Source organism: Tupaia chinensis, unplaced genomic scaffold (genome assembly GCF_000334495.1).
Source record: "Tupaia chinensis unplaced genomic scaffold, TupChi_1.0 Scaffold138619_1, whole genome shotgun sequence".
NCBI classification, from domain to species: domain Eukaryota; kingdom Metazoa; phylum Chordata; class Mammalia; order Scandentia; family Tupaiidae; genus Tupaia; species Tupaia belangeri.
In genome coordinates this window covers 889,636-903,880 of record NW_006198512.1, presented here as the reverse complement: position 1 = coordinate 903,880, position 14,245 = coordinate 889,636, and the positions used below count along the sequence as shown (strand labels likewise).

Sequence of the window (14,245 nt, the reverse complement as noted above, 5' to 3'; positions counted from 1 at the left end):
GGAGGGAGGGGAGGAGTGGGCAGCCGGGCGCTCAGTGCCGTCCAGCCACCTGGTCCCCATGTGCTCCTGCCCAGACCCTTCCCCGCTGCTCGCCAGCAGGCAGCCACGTCCTGTCCCCATGGGCACCCTCCGCGACCCCACCCGCTGACACCGACTCACCGGGGAGTCTGGAGGGAGGCTGGAGTCCTCATCCTGGCTGAAGGTGCTGCTGAAGGCCCTGAAAGTGTCGCTGTTCTGCTTGTGCTTCTCGAGGGTGGCCTGGATGACCTGGCCCGGCAAAGCAGCAGGACATCAGAGAGCAGCAGAGTGCCTCCTCCCAGAGGGCCACGCCTGCCTCTGTCCCCAGGAGAGACCCTCGTGTCCTTGGAGTGCTGCCTGGGCCACGGGTCACCCTAGTCCCCTGATCAAGACACAGGCTCTCCCGTGGAGCCACCCAAACGAGGAGGTCTGTCCCGGGGAGAGGACGCCTAACTGGGTGCCCTGGGCCCAGCGGTATTTATTTATGGGGACGGGGGTGGGGAGTGCTTAGATAAGCAGATGGGTCAAAGGCTGGTGGCACCTGGAGTTGCTTCTGCAGCCACATGGTGGCCCTGTGTCCCTTCAGGGGGGACTCAGCTGGGTGGGCAGTACTGGCCACTCCCCCCCAGCATGAATGCCATGGGCTTAGCAACACGGCCATTGGTCACCTGAAAGCATTAGAAGATTTACCTGAATCCATTCTTTCTTTTCTTCCTCCGTCCTATTAAAACGAAGGAGTATGTTACTAATCCGGCCTTGGAGACTGACAATAACCCTCCCTTCCTTCCAGCCCCACACAGAAGGCCACGGTATGTGGGAGACACACCCCGAGGGCCCTGAAATGCTCGTAGCCAGAGGAGGCCCAGTAGGGTGATTGGGTGCAGCCAGGGGTGGCCAGGGGGCCCATCTGTGCCATGCAGTGCCCTCTGCAGTGGGTGTAAAGCAGCATCCCCTGAGGCCAGCTGTGTGGTTGGTGGAGACTAGACCCCCCACGGGGCCACTCGGCACAGGCTGGGCGTTGCCTTAGAGCAGCTGTCCCCATCCTTTTAGGCACGGGGACTGGTTTCACGGAGATCATGTTTGCGTGGACCAGGAAGGTGGTTTCTGAGAGTGGGCGACTTAGAACCCTGCAAGTGCAGTCCACGACAGGGTCCAGGCTCCTTGGAGAACCTGCCGCCGCCGCTGACCTGACAGGAGCAGAGCTGAGGCCGTGAGGCCAGGGGAGTGCTTGCAAACACAGATGACGCTTTGCTCCCTCCCACTGTGTGGCCCTAACAAGCCGCAGACAGGTACCCCTCGGTGACCTGGGGGCTGGGGGCCTCTACCTTAGAGGGTACGTGACAATAGCCAGCGGAGTGTAAAACAGATATACTTCTCTGACCAGCAGGGCTAGGTCAGGAATCTCCCGGCGGACAGAGCGACCCGGGCACAGACGTAAACCTGAGGGTGCCGCCGCTCCACCGTGCAGTGAGACAGGCGGGCTGAGTCCCTGGGCAGGGGTCAGAACGAGAGCATGCTGCTTTGGGGAAGGGCACAGGGAGAGGCCAGAGGCACAAGAAGTGAAAGGAGCGATGCAGAACAGGCACCTCGAAGGACCTCCGGGATGGCTAAGCGTGCGGCCAGCCCACAACGGGGACAGGTGGAGGCTTACTTCTCCGCCACATCCATCAGTAGAAATGGCAGCAAGGCTCCCCAGCCAGGGAAGGGCAGAGACGTGCACACTGGGGACGCCGCCTACCGTGCCTGCAGCTCCAGGGACCTTTTCTTCCCAGTCACGACAAATGTATGTGCCGCATTTGGCTTGACGACATCCTGCACCTAAAGGGACAAGGACGAAAAAGCAAAGTGTAAGCCAGACCACCTGCCTCATGCTCCCTGACTTGGAGGGGTCCCCTGGAGGGGTCGTAGAGGCAACCTGGGGGCTGTTGGGCCTGCAGGAAGGGGAGCATGCAAGTGCAGGGCCACAGTGACCATAGGAAGACCATTTGCAGGCCTGTCCATGGGGGGACAACAGGCCATCAGTCCTGCCTCCACAGGACTGGGACCACCATCCTTCATGCTTGGAACTGTGCCACCCAAGCCTCCTGGATTCTCGGGGCTGTTTTGGAGTTACCCTGAACCAGCCCTGTCCAGCGGAGCCTTCCCACAGGGACAGCTAGGCACAGCCTCCCTTTGGGTGGGGTGAGGCTCTGATGAGAAGAACCAGGAAGCCTGGCCAGGATGTCCAAGCCCTGAGGGGCCAATGGGAGACTGAGAACCCAGGGGCTATGTGACATTGAGCCACTGCCTCTTCTGTCAGGACAGACTACAGACGGCAGCTCCTGGTGGGCCTTGAGCCCTCCAGAACCACCTGGCTGTTTGACTTTAAGGAAATATGAGGGCCCTGGGCCCTGTCCAGAATTTCTGGGTTTTTCCAACCATAGGTAGAAAACATCTGCATTAATACATCGGATCAAGGGAAATAAGACTGATTTCTTTCTTTCTTTCTTTCTTTCTTTCTTTCTTTCTTTCTTTCTCTCTCTCTCTCTCTCTCTCTTTTTAAAAAGAATGATTTATTTAATTTTATATATTATTATTATTATTATTTAAGTTGCTACAGAGCATGTGTGCTCAAGAGAGAGAAGATGAGAAAGTAAACTTCCAGGTCCGGGACTCCAACCATAGTCGGCCATGTGGGAGTCCAGCATCTTAACCACCACACTACCTACTGGCCCTACAAGACCGATTTCTTCCATAGAAACTAGAAAAATGATTTCATTTAATTATGGAAAAGGTATTTTGTTTATCCAGTCAGTCTTGACTTTTAATGCTATTTCTTCACCTGGATTCAGAGAATTTCAGGTACGAAGGTATTCTGGGGTGTCATTTAAGCCAAATGTTACTTTGTGAAGTGATAAAATACATGGACTTAGCCAGCGTTTGGGGAGCCCTCTCCACAGGGGACAGGACCCACTCCAGCCCCCCTCCATGAGACATGGAACAGGCACGTAGGACAGGGACAGCAAAGACGGAGGAATCCCAGACCTAGCCACACATGTGCCCAGGACCCCTCCTCCAGCTCGAAGATCCCAGGTCCCACATGGGAGAGGATACCTAGGGACCTGGGGCCTGACAGGGCAGGCAGACCTGCACCTGCCCCTGACCATGGCCCTTGGGGCTGCGAAGGGGCCCAGGCTGTCTCAGGTGGGGGACCATCCAGGTCCAGGGCTGTCCGACACCGTCCCTCCAACCCCCAAAGCTGTGGCTGTGCACTGGGCTTTCCTAACAACCCAGTCTTGGCCTCAGCCTCGGAGCACGGGGCTCACAGCACCCTGGCAGGTGGCCAAGCAGAGGTGCAGAGGCCTGCCCGCCCAGCCCAGGACCCCAGGGCCCAGATGCTGCTCCTACATGGCCTCCATTCCAGACAAAGCCCACGCAGCTCGGGGCTGAAGTCTGCACGGCGGGGAGTGCTGAGGCGCCCAGAGCTGGGTCCCCTCCAGAAGACGGGTCGGGAAGGAAGAAGGGCGGGGCTCACCCACCTGGAGGCCTGAGATGTCCATCTTCTCGCGGACGCTGAATTTCTGGCCCTTGAGCCGCAATTTGGGCACGCAGTAAAGGATCATGCTGTTGAACTGCGAGAGGAGCACACCATGAGCACACCGTCCCGGCTGGCGACCCAGGCCCAGGAGCCCCTCGCATGGGACCCTTTGGAATTGCCCGTTAATGTTGTAAAGTAAGATTTATTTTAAAAGTCACACACAGTGGGACCAACAGTTAGCATAATGGCTATGTCGCTGGACTCCCACGTAGTCGACCGCGGTTCGCGTCCCGGACCCGGTGGCTTAAAACTCACACCGGGTGCATGTGCGTGCATGCCCAAGATCCCGAGAGGAGAAGGAGGAGAAGGGATTGCGGCGTGACCATCCCCCCTGGGGGGTGATTTCTTGCTTTCTGTCTCTATGTCTCTCTCTGTCTGGCGAGCGCACGCGCCCTATAGCGAAAAACCTCTTAAAAAAAAAAAAGGCACACACAGTAAGGGACACCAGGTGGCATAGTGGTTAAGGCACTGGACTCCCATATAGCCCACTGAGGTTCTAGTCCCAGACTAGCAGCTTAAAAATCACATTGGGCATGTGTGTGTACATGTCTAAAATCCCAGGAGGAGGTCAGAGGAGAAAAGACTGGTGTGGATATGCCCCTGGGGGTTGATTTCTCACTTTTCCTCTCACTTTTCCTCTCACTGTCTGTCTGTCTCTCTTCAGCAAACTCACCTGCCCTAAGTCAAAAAAAAAGACATGCTTAGTAGTTTTAACTGTGGTTACACCTTCCAGTGAGGAGTGTAGACTCCAGCTTTATTCTTGTAAGATTTCGATTTGTTAGCTTGTCAGCCATGAAGCTGGGCTAATTGCATGGTCAAAACAAACTCCTGAATGTTTGGGGTAGGTCCTCAGAGCTGGGTCTCCCTAGCGCATGTTCGGAGCTGCAGAGGCTGGACACCCTCAGGCCGTTTATGAGGAATTCTGGGAAACAGAGCAGACTGTGGTTGCTGGGCAGGGCTGGAGAGCTTTTCCACCACGGGGCATGACAGGAAAACTTCCGGACATCAATCATTGCTCTGCAACTTGACTGTGGTTGTATTTGTCAAAACTCAGAACTGTGCAACTAGAGCGAATTGCTGTGAATGCAGATTTTTAAAACTTAAAAAAATACTTTCAAAATAAATAAATAGGGACCAGCAGATGGTGTAATGGTTATGTCACTGGACTCCCATGTAGTCAACCATTATTTGAGTCCTGGGCCCTGAGGCTTAAAACTCATGCCAGGTGCATGTGCATGCAAGCCCAAGATCCCAGAGAGGAGAAAAGAGGAAAAGGGATTGTGGCATGGCCATCCCCCCATGGGTGGTGATTTCTTTTTCCCTCTCTGTCTCTCTTTCTCTCTTCCTGGTGAGCACATATGCAAAAAAAAAAAAAAACTTTAAAAAAAAAAAAAAGATGTTCACAACGAATGGGCAAAGCCATAGGCAAGGGTTTGGGGCCTGAATGCGGGGGAACAAGGGTGTCTCAGATGGCTCACCAGGAAGAGATGGCGGTCCTGGGCCGTGCCGTTCTTGGCTGACAGCTTCTGGATCTGGCCCTCCTTGATCAGCTCATTGGCTGGGTTGACGATGTCCTCCTCTCCCCCCAGCTGCTCATACACCTCCAAGAGCTTGTGCATTTTCTCCTGCATGAGACAAGGGGCAGGCAGCTGTCTGATCACAAGAAAGAAAGGCCAGCAGAAGCCACCCTATAACCACGACCCAGAACCCTGTAAGCCTACAGACAGCAGAATACACGGGGGGACATTCAAGTGGGTACTGAAGTATGAATAGGAGTTCACCATGCACAGACTAACAATAATAATAATAAACACAACAGCAGCCAACTCTACTACCGTGTGCCAAGTACTGTCCTACACACGGTGCACGTTCTAACTCAGTCCCTAGGAGGTAGGTGCCAGGGTCATTCTCAGCTAACAGACAAGCAGACGGAAGCATGGTGGCCATTATCCATACCTGGCAACCCTTACGTCACCTTCATCTGGCCATAAGGATGGCTAGGTGGTGAAGTGGGGTGGTGGGAGCACCCTGAGGTGTGAAGGGAGAGGAGCGGTAGCTCCTGACCCAAGTGTGTGCGGGAGCCAATGCAGCAGAAGGCAGAGAGGAGCCCATGGGTGCCTTGGCGACAGCTGGTGGTCTGAGCCTGGATCAGCTGTGCCTTGGCACCCCAGCTGTGCCTTGGCATCCCAGCTCAGACATGAGTGCCCGCAGACCCGAAGCACATGGGGAGGTGGCCCTCTGTCTCTGGCATGATGTGGGTAGATGAAGTAGGTCACAGGACACAGGGCAGGTGTGGGGGCAGGAGAGGAGCTGGCAGTGGGGAACATGGAGGGGCAACTAGGGCAGGGCTGAGGGCTTTGCGAGAGTTAGGGGGAACTGCAGGAAGCTGGAGGATATGCAGGGAGCTGGGCGAGAGCCTGCCCTTTACTAGAGGAGCTGAGCTCGTGCCTGGTGTGTACCAGGGCTTGTGTGCACTGGTGTGTACCTGGGGGGCAGGGCGTGCACTTACTGTTTACCTGGAGGAGGCGTGAGCGTGTGCCTGGTGTGTACGTGGAGGGTTGGAGGTGCACCTGGGGTGTGAACCTGGGTCTAGGTGCATACCTAGTGTATACTGGGGGGGCTGGGCACCCACCTGCTGTGTACCCAGCAGGCTAGGCATGCACCTGGTATGTGTCACGGCAGGTGGTCATGCACCCGGTGTGGACCTGGGGGCTGGGCATGCACCCGGTGTGGGCCTGGGGGCTGGGCATGCACCCGGTGTGGACCTGGGGCCTGGGCGTGCACCCGGTGTGGGCCTGGGGCCTGGGCGTGCACCTGGTGTGGACCTGGGGCCTGGGAGTGCACCCGGTATGGGCCTGGGGGCTGGACGTGCACCCGGTGTGGACCTGGGGGCTGGGTGTGCACCCGGTGTGGGCCTGGGGGCTGGGCATGCACCCGGTGTGGGCCTGGGGGCTGGGGGTGCAGGCTCTGCCATGCCCCATTTCGTGGACAGGAGATGAAGGCACAGAGCACCACGTGCCGAGGCCACTAACCTAGTACCGCGGCCTTCCCAGTGTGGGACAGGGCCACGACCACCCAGGAGCCGAGGGGCCTGCCTGGCCTCACCCTCCCTGGGCTGCTGCACAGTCCCCTCCAAGCGAATCTCCAGAGCCACACTCACCATTTTCCGGATGGCGGCGTTGGAGTGGTTGGCAGCTGTGGAGATGAGTTCCAAGGACCCTGCAGGGGAGACGTGGCTGAGCCGAGACCACGCGGCGGCCCTCAGGCCCACTCAGTCGGCCTTGGGCTCCAGGGCAGCTGCCTGCAGGACGGTGTGCCTGAGCTGCTTCCGGGCTGGGCCTGGGCTAGGGGTGCAACCCACGGCCCCACAGACACTGTGTCTGCCGAGGGGCTGCTGGGCCAGCACCGGGGAGACCCCACTCTCCCACCCAGAGGCCTGCCCTGTGCTGCCCACTGGCCACACATCACCGTCTTCGGAACAGCAGCCGCTGCCGGCCCCACGAGGCCCATTCCCGGAGCCTGAGCTCTGGGTGGGGGAGTGGGGGCAGCATCTAGCAGGACCTCCCCCAGAACCAGCGTCCATCCTCACACTTGAAGCAGGGGGGCTTCTCTGCCCTCAGAGACACAAAGTGACTTCGGAGCTGCTCAGGTAATTCCCTCGCTCTCCGTCTCTGTGCCTCTTCCTCCCTCTTCTCTCCCTCTCCCCTCCGCCCTCTCCTCCCTATCCTCTGTGTTTCTCTCTTCTCTATGTCTCTTTCTCTGCCTCTTCCCCCTACCTCTGCCTCTCTCTGTATCTCTGACTCTCTCTCCCCCCAACGCCAGAGTTCTCAGTAGGAGCCCTCCTCCCCACCCCCGTAGCCCCAGCCTTGCAGGCCCGGCTCACTCTCCGCATCCTTCCGGTCAGGAGCGTCCTCAGGGAGCCTCCTCAGGTAGTCCTTGAGCAGCAGCTCGTAGCGGGGGACCCTCTGCACGGGCTCCAGCATGTGGTGTTGCAGGGTCAGGCTCCCGCACTCCTCCTGCTTCTGTTGGACAGAGGGCAGTATAGGCATCACAGCCCCACTCTGGCCACTGCAGGGCCACCCGAGCTGGCACAGACCAGGCATCCCAGCTGGGGAGACTGAGGCCCAGGATCAGAGCCACGGAGCAAGGACAGAACCCAGGGGCTGGCCCTCGACCAGAGCTCCCTCTTGGGTACACAGGATCACTGGGGAGAACGCCCATGGCAAAGACGGTCTTCCCCCTCCTCAGTCACTGTCCCCGTGTACCCTCGGCCCTCCTTCCCTGGCTCTGCCGAAAGACCAGCAGAGCTTCGCCCGACTCCCTGCAGGGAACGGGCGGCACTGCTCCCCCTGCTTGGAGCTGCTCGAGGGTTTTGGAGCCGCTTGAGGATTCTGCAGCCCCCTCATGACAAGCACAGGGTAGGTGAGGCTGAGACTCTGGCAGCCCCCTGCTCAGCACACTCGGTGGCTCCCTACACAACACCTCTCTGACACACAACTCCTCCTCATGGCTGCCGGGCCCAGTGCAGGCCCAAGACTGGATCGAAGCCCTGGACTTCACCCGGCAGCCATGAGGAGGAGCTGGAGGGCTGAAGGCAGCCTAGCCCTGACACGTGTGCTAAGAGTGGTCACCCTGTCCCCTCATGCCACTTTGTCCCCTCCTCCCCTGGCACTACCCACTTGGCTACTGCCCACCATTCTGTACGCCTGCTCTCCCACCCACACACGGGCTGGAAACTTGCAGCCTCGCCCAGCGCTGGGCCCAGGACGGAATGGCTGACAGCTCAGGTGACCTCAGAAAGGCCCTGGATACAGAGGGCCGGAAAACTGCTTGTTCACAGAAACGGCCGCTCCCGGGGGTGATGGGGAGCAGCATATTTACAGGATCTCAATATATCTTCATGCAAGGAGTGAATTAATAGGGGCTAGCCCACAGAACAGTGGTAAAATGCTGAGCAGGAGGAGCTGCACATGGCCGACTGTCGTTCGAATCCCAGCCCCAGAGGTTTAAAAAACACACTGGGCGTATGTGTGTCCAGGCACCTGATGGGATGGAGGAAAAGTGATTGCGGCATGACCAGGCTCCCACAGGGGGTTTGCTCTCTCTTTCATGCATGTACAAGCTCTCTGGCTTGAATACATGCATGTGTGCATACATACATACATATATAAATAAAATTTAAAGATAAAAACATAGATAGATAGAAAGGTGATAGATAGATAGATAGATAGATATGAGCTCACTGGAGAGACAGACAGAAAGTGAGAAATCACCCCTCAGGGGGTGGCCATGCTACAATTCCTAATCCTCCATTCTCCTCTCAGGATCTTGGGCACACACGCACACGGCCAGGCGTAGTTTTAAACCACTGGTCCAGGATTTGTACCTGGTTGACCACATGGGAGTCCAGCAACGTAATCATTACGCCATCTGCTGGTCCTGAAGATAAAAACACATTAATGGGGAGAAAGCTCTAACTTCACTGTGGAGAGGCCTGGCAGACACACCCTGAATCAAGTGGGCACCCCCAGGAACGGACAGACAGAAACGGCATGCCACGAGGCAGGATGAGGTGAGAGCTGCTTCCCACGGGCTGCCCAGGGGGCCCAGCCTGACCGGAGTGATGGACCAAGAGCAGGCACAGCCAGGCCGAGAGGTGTGCACACAGCTGGCCAAACTCCTCGGGGAGATGAGACAGTGGCCCTTCTGGACAGAGGGAATGGAAATGACAATGAAGGCAACACACAGCCCTGCTGTGGGTTGGGGCCAGGAAAAAGCCAGAACTATTGGAACGACTGGTGACATGGTGTGGCAATGGCGCGGATGGCACAGTGACATCGATGTGAAGCTCCCTGGCTGGTCACTGTGCTGTGGCCACACAAGACAATATCCTTCCCACTGAGCGACGGTGGGCCACAGGGACAGATTCGTCTCAAAGGCTCAAAGACAACGATCGTGTGTGTGGTGAGCGAGAACGGCGGGCCAGACGAAAGGTTAAGTTTGGGACAGCTGGTCAGTTTTGCTACTTTCCCATACACACTTGAAATTATTCCCAAATATGTTTGAATAACTTAAATATGCTTTGGGTTGAACAGAGGAAGCCTCCCAGGTCCACGGGAACCCCCGCTGCAGTTTGAGCTTTCTGCCCGTGTCAGTGCTGGCGTTTATCGGCGGGCGAGGGCTGGAGACTTCCTGTGGCAGGCCGGCCTGCTTGCTGCGGGGTGCTGGCGGCCCCCTCTAGCCCCTGCCCACCAGATGCCTGGAGCACCAGTGCACTGGAGCCCTTGCTCAGCTCCTGGGGCAAAGCAGACAGCTAGGGCAGCTGCTGCACACAGTCCATCATCCCAACCCCGAAAGCATCTGGTCCCCAAGGGCCTGCCGGACCCAGGAGCCCAGCCTGCAGGTGTGACGGGCGGCAGGCTGTGCCAGGACGAGCGCCCATCCCTGCCCTGGAGGACGTGCCTCACTCACGCATGGCCCCGTGCTGTGCAGCTGGGTGGGTACTGCAGTGTCACAGCTTCCACACGAGAGGCCAGAGGGACCGACCCAAGGAGGCCTTGCCTCCTCGTCACCCTGAAGCCGAGAGAGGAGTCCCCATGTTGATTGACCACCTGGGAACCCACCAGATTAATCCCAATTTCATCTTTTTCAACTGTCCTTCCTCAGAAAAGAAAACAAATCTGATATCGACTGGCAGAGCAAGCTGCAGAGATCATGGCTTGACGAGAGGAAGAGGAAGGAGGAGGGGTGCGGGGAAAGAACAGAACAGAAAAGAGCCACTGGAGCACAGGACAGGAAGGGTGCCGGCCCAGGGGCTGGTGCAGGGGAGCCTGAGGAGCTCGTGCCCTGGGGGACTGCGCATCACTGCACCTGCACCGCCCTGTGACCCGCCTCACTCTGAGGCTGCCCCAGAGAGGGCTCCAGGATGGCGTCCACAGACCTCCCAGCACAGCGTCCACAGACCTCCCAGCACAGCACGAGAGCGCCTGTGATCTGGGCCGGCTGGGGCAGGGTGGGTGGTCGTGTCACAACCCTGTTGGTGCTGTCTCTCTGCCTCTGTCTCTCTCACTCATAGAAGAAATAAATAAATAAGCCTAAACAAGCAGTCTTTGGGCAATGCTGTTTGGCCAGTCCCTTCTGGCTGGCAGGCCTGGTCGTCACGACAGCTGGGACAATCAGGTGCCCAACCTGCAGACACAGGCAGCATAGGCACCTGAAGGGCCGCGGCCAGGGTGGAGGGTCCTGCAGGGGCGCTGTCGGTGAGAGCAGAGCTCTGGGTGGCTGGGAGAGACTGCCACGTAGGGACAGCTGCTGAGACGGCTAGGAGGCCAGGTGTACACGCGAGAGCTATAGGGTACAAAAGACGAGAAAGGTTGCGGCCTAAGGACAGCTGTCCTGGCTGGGACCCGATACTGACACGAGACAGACACCTGCAGGGCTCAGGGCCTGGGATGCAGCACAGGCTGCGTGTGAGCTGCTGATCAGAGTCTGGGGAAACACAGACGGTGCAGGGGAGCTGCAGATCCAGCCCCAGCGTCCCCTCCCTCAGCACAGAGAGCCCTCAGGGTGAGTGGGGGCGTGAGTGTGTCACGTGTGTCACGTGTGCTTGTGTGTGTGCACGCTCAGGGTCACGAGTGCTGTGGGCTGAACACGTACCATCTCCCACCGGGAAACTATTCTGGACCTGCTTTTTAATTGTTTTACATGAAGCCATAAATTAGAAGAAAATGTAATTTATATAACCTTAGATAGTGCATTTCCAGTCATTACTTTAAAGGCTTCAAAAAGAAATTAGTTTTCAAAAATACTGAATACAGTTGCTTAACACCCCCCAAATTCTGCCTGACAAATAACACCATCAAGTTAAAAAATAAAAGATAAAGGAGAAAACTAATTTGACACGTGTGACAGGTAACATAGGAAAGCCTTGGAAGTCAAGAGGAAGGAGATCCGTATGCAGGAGTAAGAGCGGCAAGGGCCGTGGAAAGGCCGTCTGCAGATAAAGAAGAAAAATCAGTGTGGCATTGGTGAAGGCCCTGGATTTCACATGGCCAACTGTGGTTCGAGCCCTGAGCCCTCCTCAGCTTATAAAACACTGGATGCTTTTGCATGCAGGCCCAAAATCCCAGGAAGAGAATGGAGGAGGAGAGATTTTGGTGTGGCCATTCCCCTTGGGAGTGATTTCCCATTTTCCTCTCACTGTCTTTCTCTGGGGAGCGCATGCGCTCTGTGGCAAAAATCTAAAACAAGAACCTCTAGACATATCCCATGACTTTACTGATTTCACATGTGTCTTTTTTTTTTTCTTTTTTTGGAGAGATTTTCACTATAGGGCGCGTGCGCTCGCCAGACAGACAGAGAGAGACAGAGAGACAGAAAGCGAGAAATCACCCCCCAGGGGGGATGGTCATGCCGCAATCCCTTCTCCTCCATTCTCCTCTCGGGATCTTGGGCACGCATGCACACGCGCCCGGCGTGAGTTTTAAGCCACGGGGTCCGGGAAGTGAACCGCGGTCAACTACGTGGGAATCCAGCGACATAGCCATTACGCTAACTGCTGGTTCCCACACGTGTCTTTTTTTTAAACACACCAGCTTGGTGCCCTCCTCTGGGCCACGTCCGTACCCCACGGCCGCCCTACCTGGACGCTGTGGATGATGTCTTTGAACAGCTGCGAGCGCTGTGTCCACGTGCTCACCAGCCCCACCGCGCGGTCAAAGTTCTTGACGTACTCGCCGTACATCTTCAGAAAGGGAGCCAGCTTCTGCAGGATGTCCCCGAGCCGGGGGTTGGTGTCCCTTTGTGAGGAAGCAACCGCCCAGGTAAGACGGACACTGAAGTCAGTGAGCATGGCCCTCGTGGGGGCCACAGGAGACTGCCTAGAGCTGCGACCTGGCTTGCAGCAAGGTGAGACGGCGGGTGCACAGGCTGCCCTCTCCAAGCCGCGGTTTCCTTCCCCATGTATGTCATGTCGGGTAGAAAGCAGTGAGTTACTAGATCAAACAAGAGGCAGCCCGGAATGCACAGCCGCCGGCCCTGCGGGTGGCATGGAGGCTACAGGGCTGGTCCCACATGCTGACTTCATAGCTCAGGTGCCGGACTCGGCTGCTTGAAATCACACGGGCTGCATGTGCACGTGTGCCCGCATCCCAGGAGAAGGGAGAAGGGACTGTGGCGTGGCCTATCCCCTTGGGGTAGAGATCCTCACTCCCCAGTCCTTCCCTGGTGAGTGTGCATGCCCTATAGCAAAACTAAACAAACCAACAGAAACGTGTCCACAGCCTGGGCTTAGGACCGACGTCTGAGACGGAGTGGTATCAGTGATCACAGACGCACGGAATGATGGGCAGCTGTCCAAGGGACCGGAGGGCTGTCTTACTCCTTCAAAATGAGAGATGAGAGACACTGCTTCTGTCTGGTGCCGGCGAGGCCTTGGGGAAGGCGTCCTTTGCCAGCGGACAGTGAAGACTGACCGCCGCCATAGATGGGGATTACAAGTCCATCTCAAAAAGCAGAAAAATCTGGTACTAATCTTTGACCTTGGAACTGTTAAAACTTCATTCTCAGGGGACCAGCAGATAGTGTAATGGTTACATTGCTGGACTCCCACGTAGTCAATTGTGGTTCGAGTCCCAGACCTGGTGGCTTAAAACTCACCCCAATGCGTGTGCACATGTGCCCAGAATCCCAAGAGGAGAATGGAGGAGAAGAGACTATGGCATTGGCCATCCCCCCAGAGGGTGATTTCTCACTTTTTGTCTCTCTCCGTCTTTCCAGTGAGTGCACGCACCCTATAGCAAAAAAATTTAAATAAATAAATAAATAAATAAATAAATAAATCTCTCTCAAAAATTCAAAAATTAAGGAGGAAAAATAGAAAGGCATAGGGACCAGCAGATGGCATAATGGTTATATAACTGAACTCCTATGTAGTTGATTTCAATTTGAGTCTCAGACCTGGTGGCTTGAAACTCATGCAAGATGTGTGTGCATGTGTGCATGCCCAAAATCCCAGGAGGAGACTGAAGTAAAAGGAATTCAGCATGGCCGTCCCCCCAAGGGGTGGTTTCTTGCTTTCTATCTTTCTGGGTCTCTCTGTCTCTCTGGTGAGTGCACGTGTCCTACAGCAAAAACCTCTTACAAAAAAAAAGAAAAATAAAAATAGAGAAGCATGACATTAGTGGGACACAGAAATGGTTTATTATCTGTTGATGATAACATGCATAGTTTTCTCAACTGGACTGGTCTGAGGAATATTTCATGTTGGGTAAATTCTCTTTACAGGCCAAATGATGTATAGCAATCGAATGTTTCAAAAAAATAAGAATAATCAAATAAATAAATAAAATCATCTGGAAAAAATGAAAAGCTATTTGCTGCTGCTGCTGTGGATAGTAATGTCTTTGTCTTGACTGATATGCATGGTAATCATGCTGGAAAAAGAAAGGTAATACACTGTAAAGATATATGTGATTGGGAACCAGCAGTTAGTGTAATGGCTATGTCGCTGGACTCCCATGTAGTCGACCGCAGTTTGCGTCCTGGACCCGGTAGCTGAGAACTCACGCCGGGCGCGTGTGCGTGCGTGCCCCAGATCCCGAGAGGAGAATGGAGGAGAAGGGATTGCGGCGTGACCATCTCCCCTGGGGG

General features: G+C 56.0%; 1 protein-coding gene across 7 annotated transcripts in view; it reads right to left on the bottom strand.

Annotated features, from left to right (window-relative positions):
* FGD3 (FYVE, RhoGEF and PH domain containing 3) overlaps positions 1 to 14,245 on the bottom strand; it is a 79,685-nt gene that overhangs the window by 12,470 nt on the left and 52,970 nt on the right. For all 7 annotated transcript variants that reach the window (XM_006161463.3, XM_006161467.3, XM_027765528.1 and 4 more), the window contains exons 6-13: positions 12,237 to 12,393; positions 7,479 to 7,617; positions 6,756 to 6,814; positions 5,074 to 5,220; positions 3,537 to 3,629; positions 1,757 to 1,836; positions 709 to 739; positions 160 to 267 (exon numbers count right to left, since the gene is read on the bottom strand). In XM_006161463.3, coding sequence (XP_006161525.1) covers positions 160 to 267; positions 709 to 739; positions 1,757 to 1,836; positions 3,537 to 3,629; positions 5,074 to 5,220; positions 6,756 to 6,814; positions 7,479 to 7,617; positions 12,237 to 12,393 — 814 coding nt within the window. The remainder of the gene's footprint in view (positions 1 to 159; positions 268 to 708; positions 740 to 1,756; positions 1,837 to 3,536; positions 3,630 to 5,073; positions 5,221 to 6,755; positions 6,815 to 7,478; positions 7,618 to 12,236; positions 12,394 to 14,245) is intronic.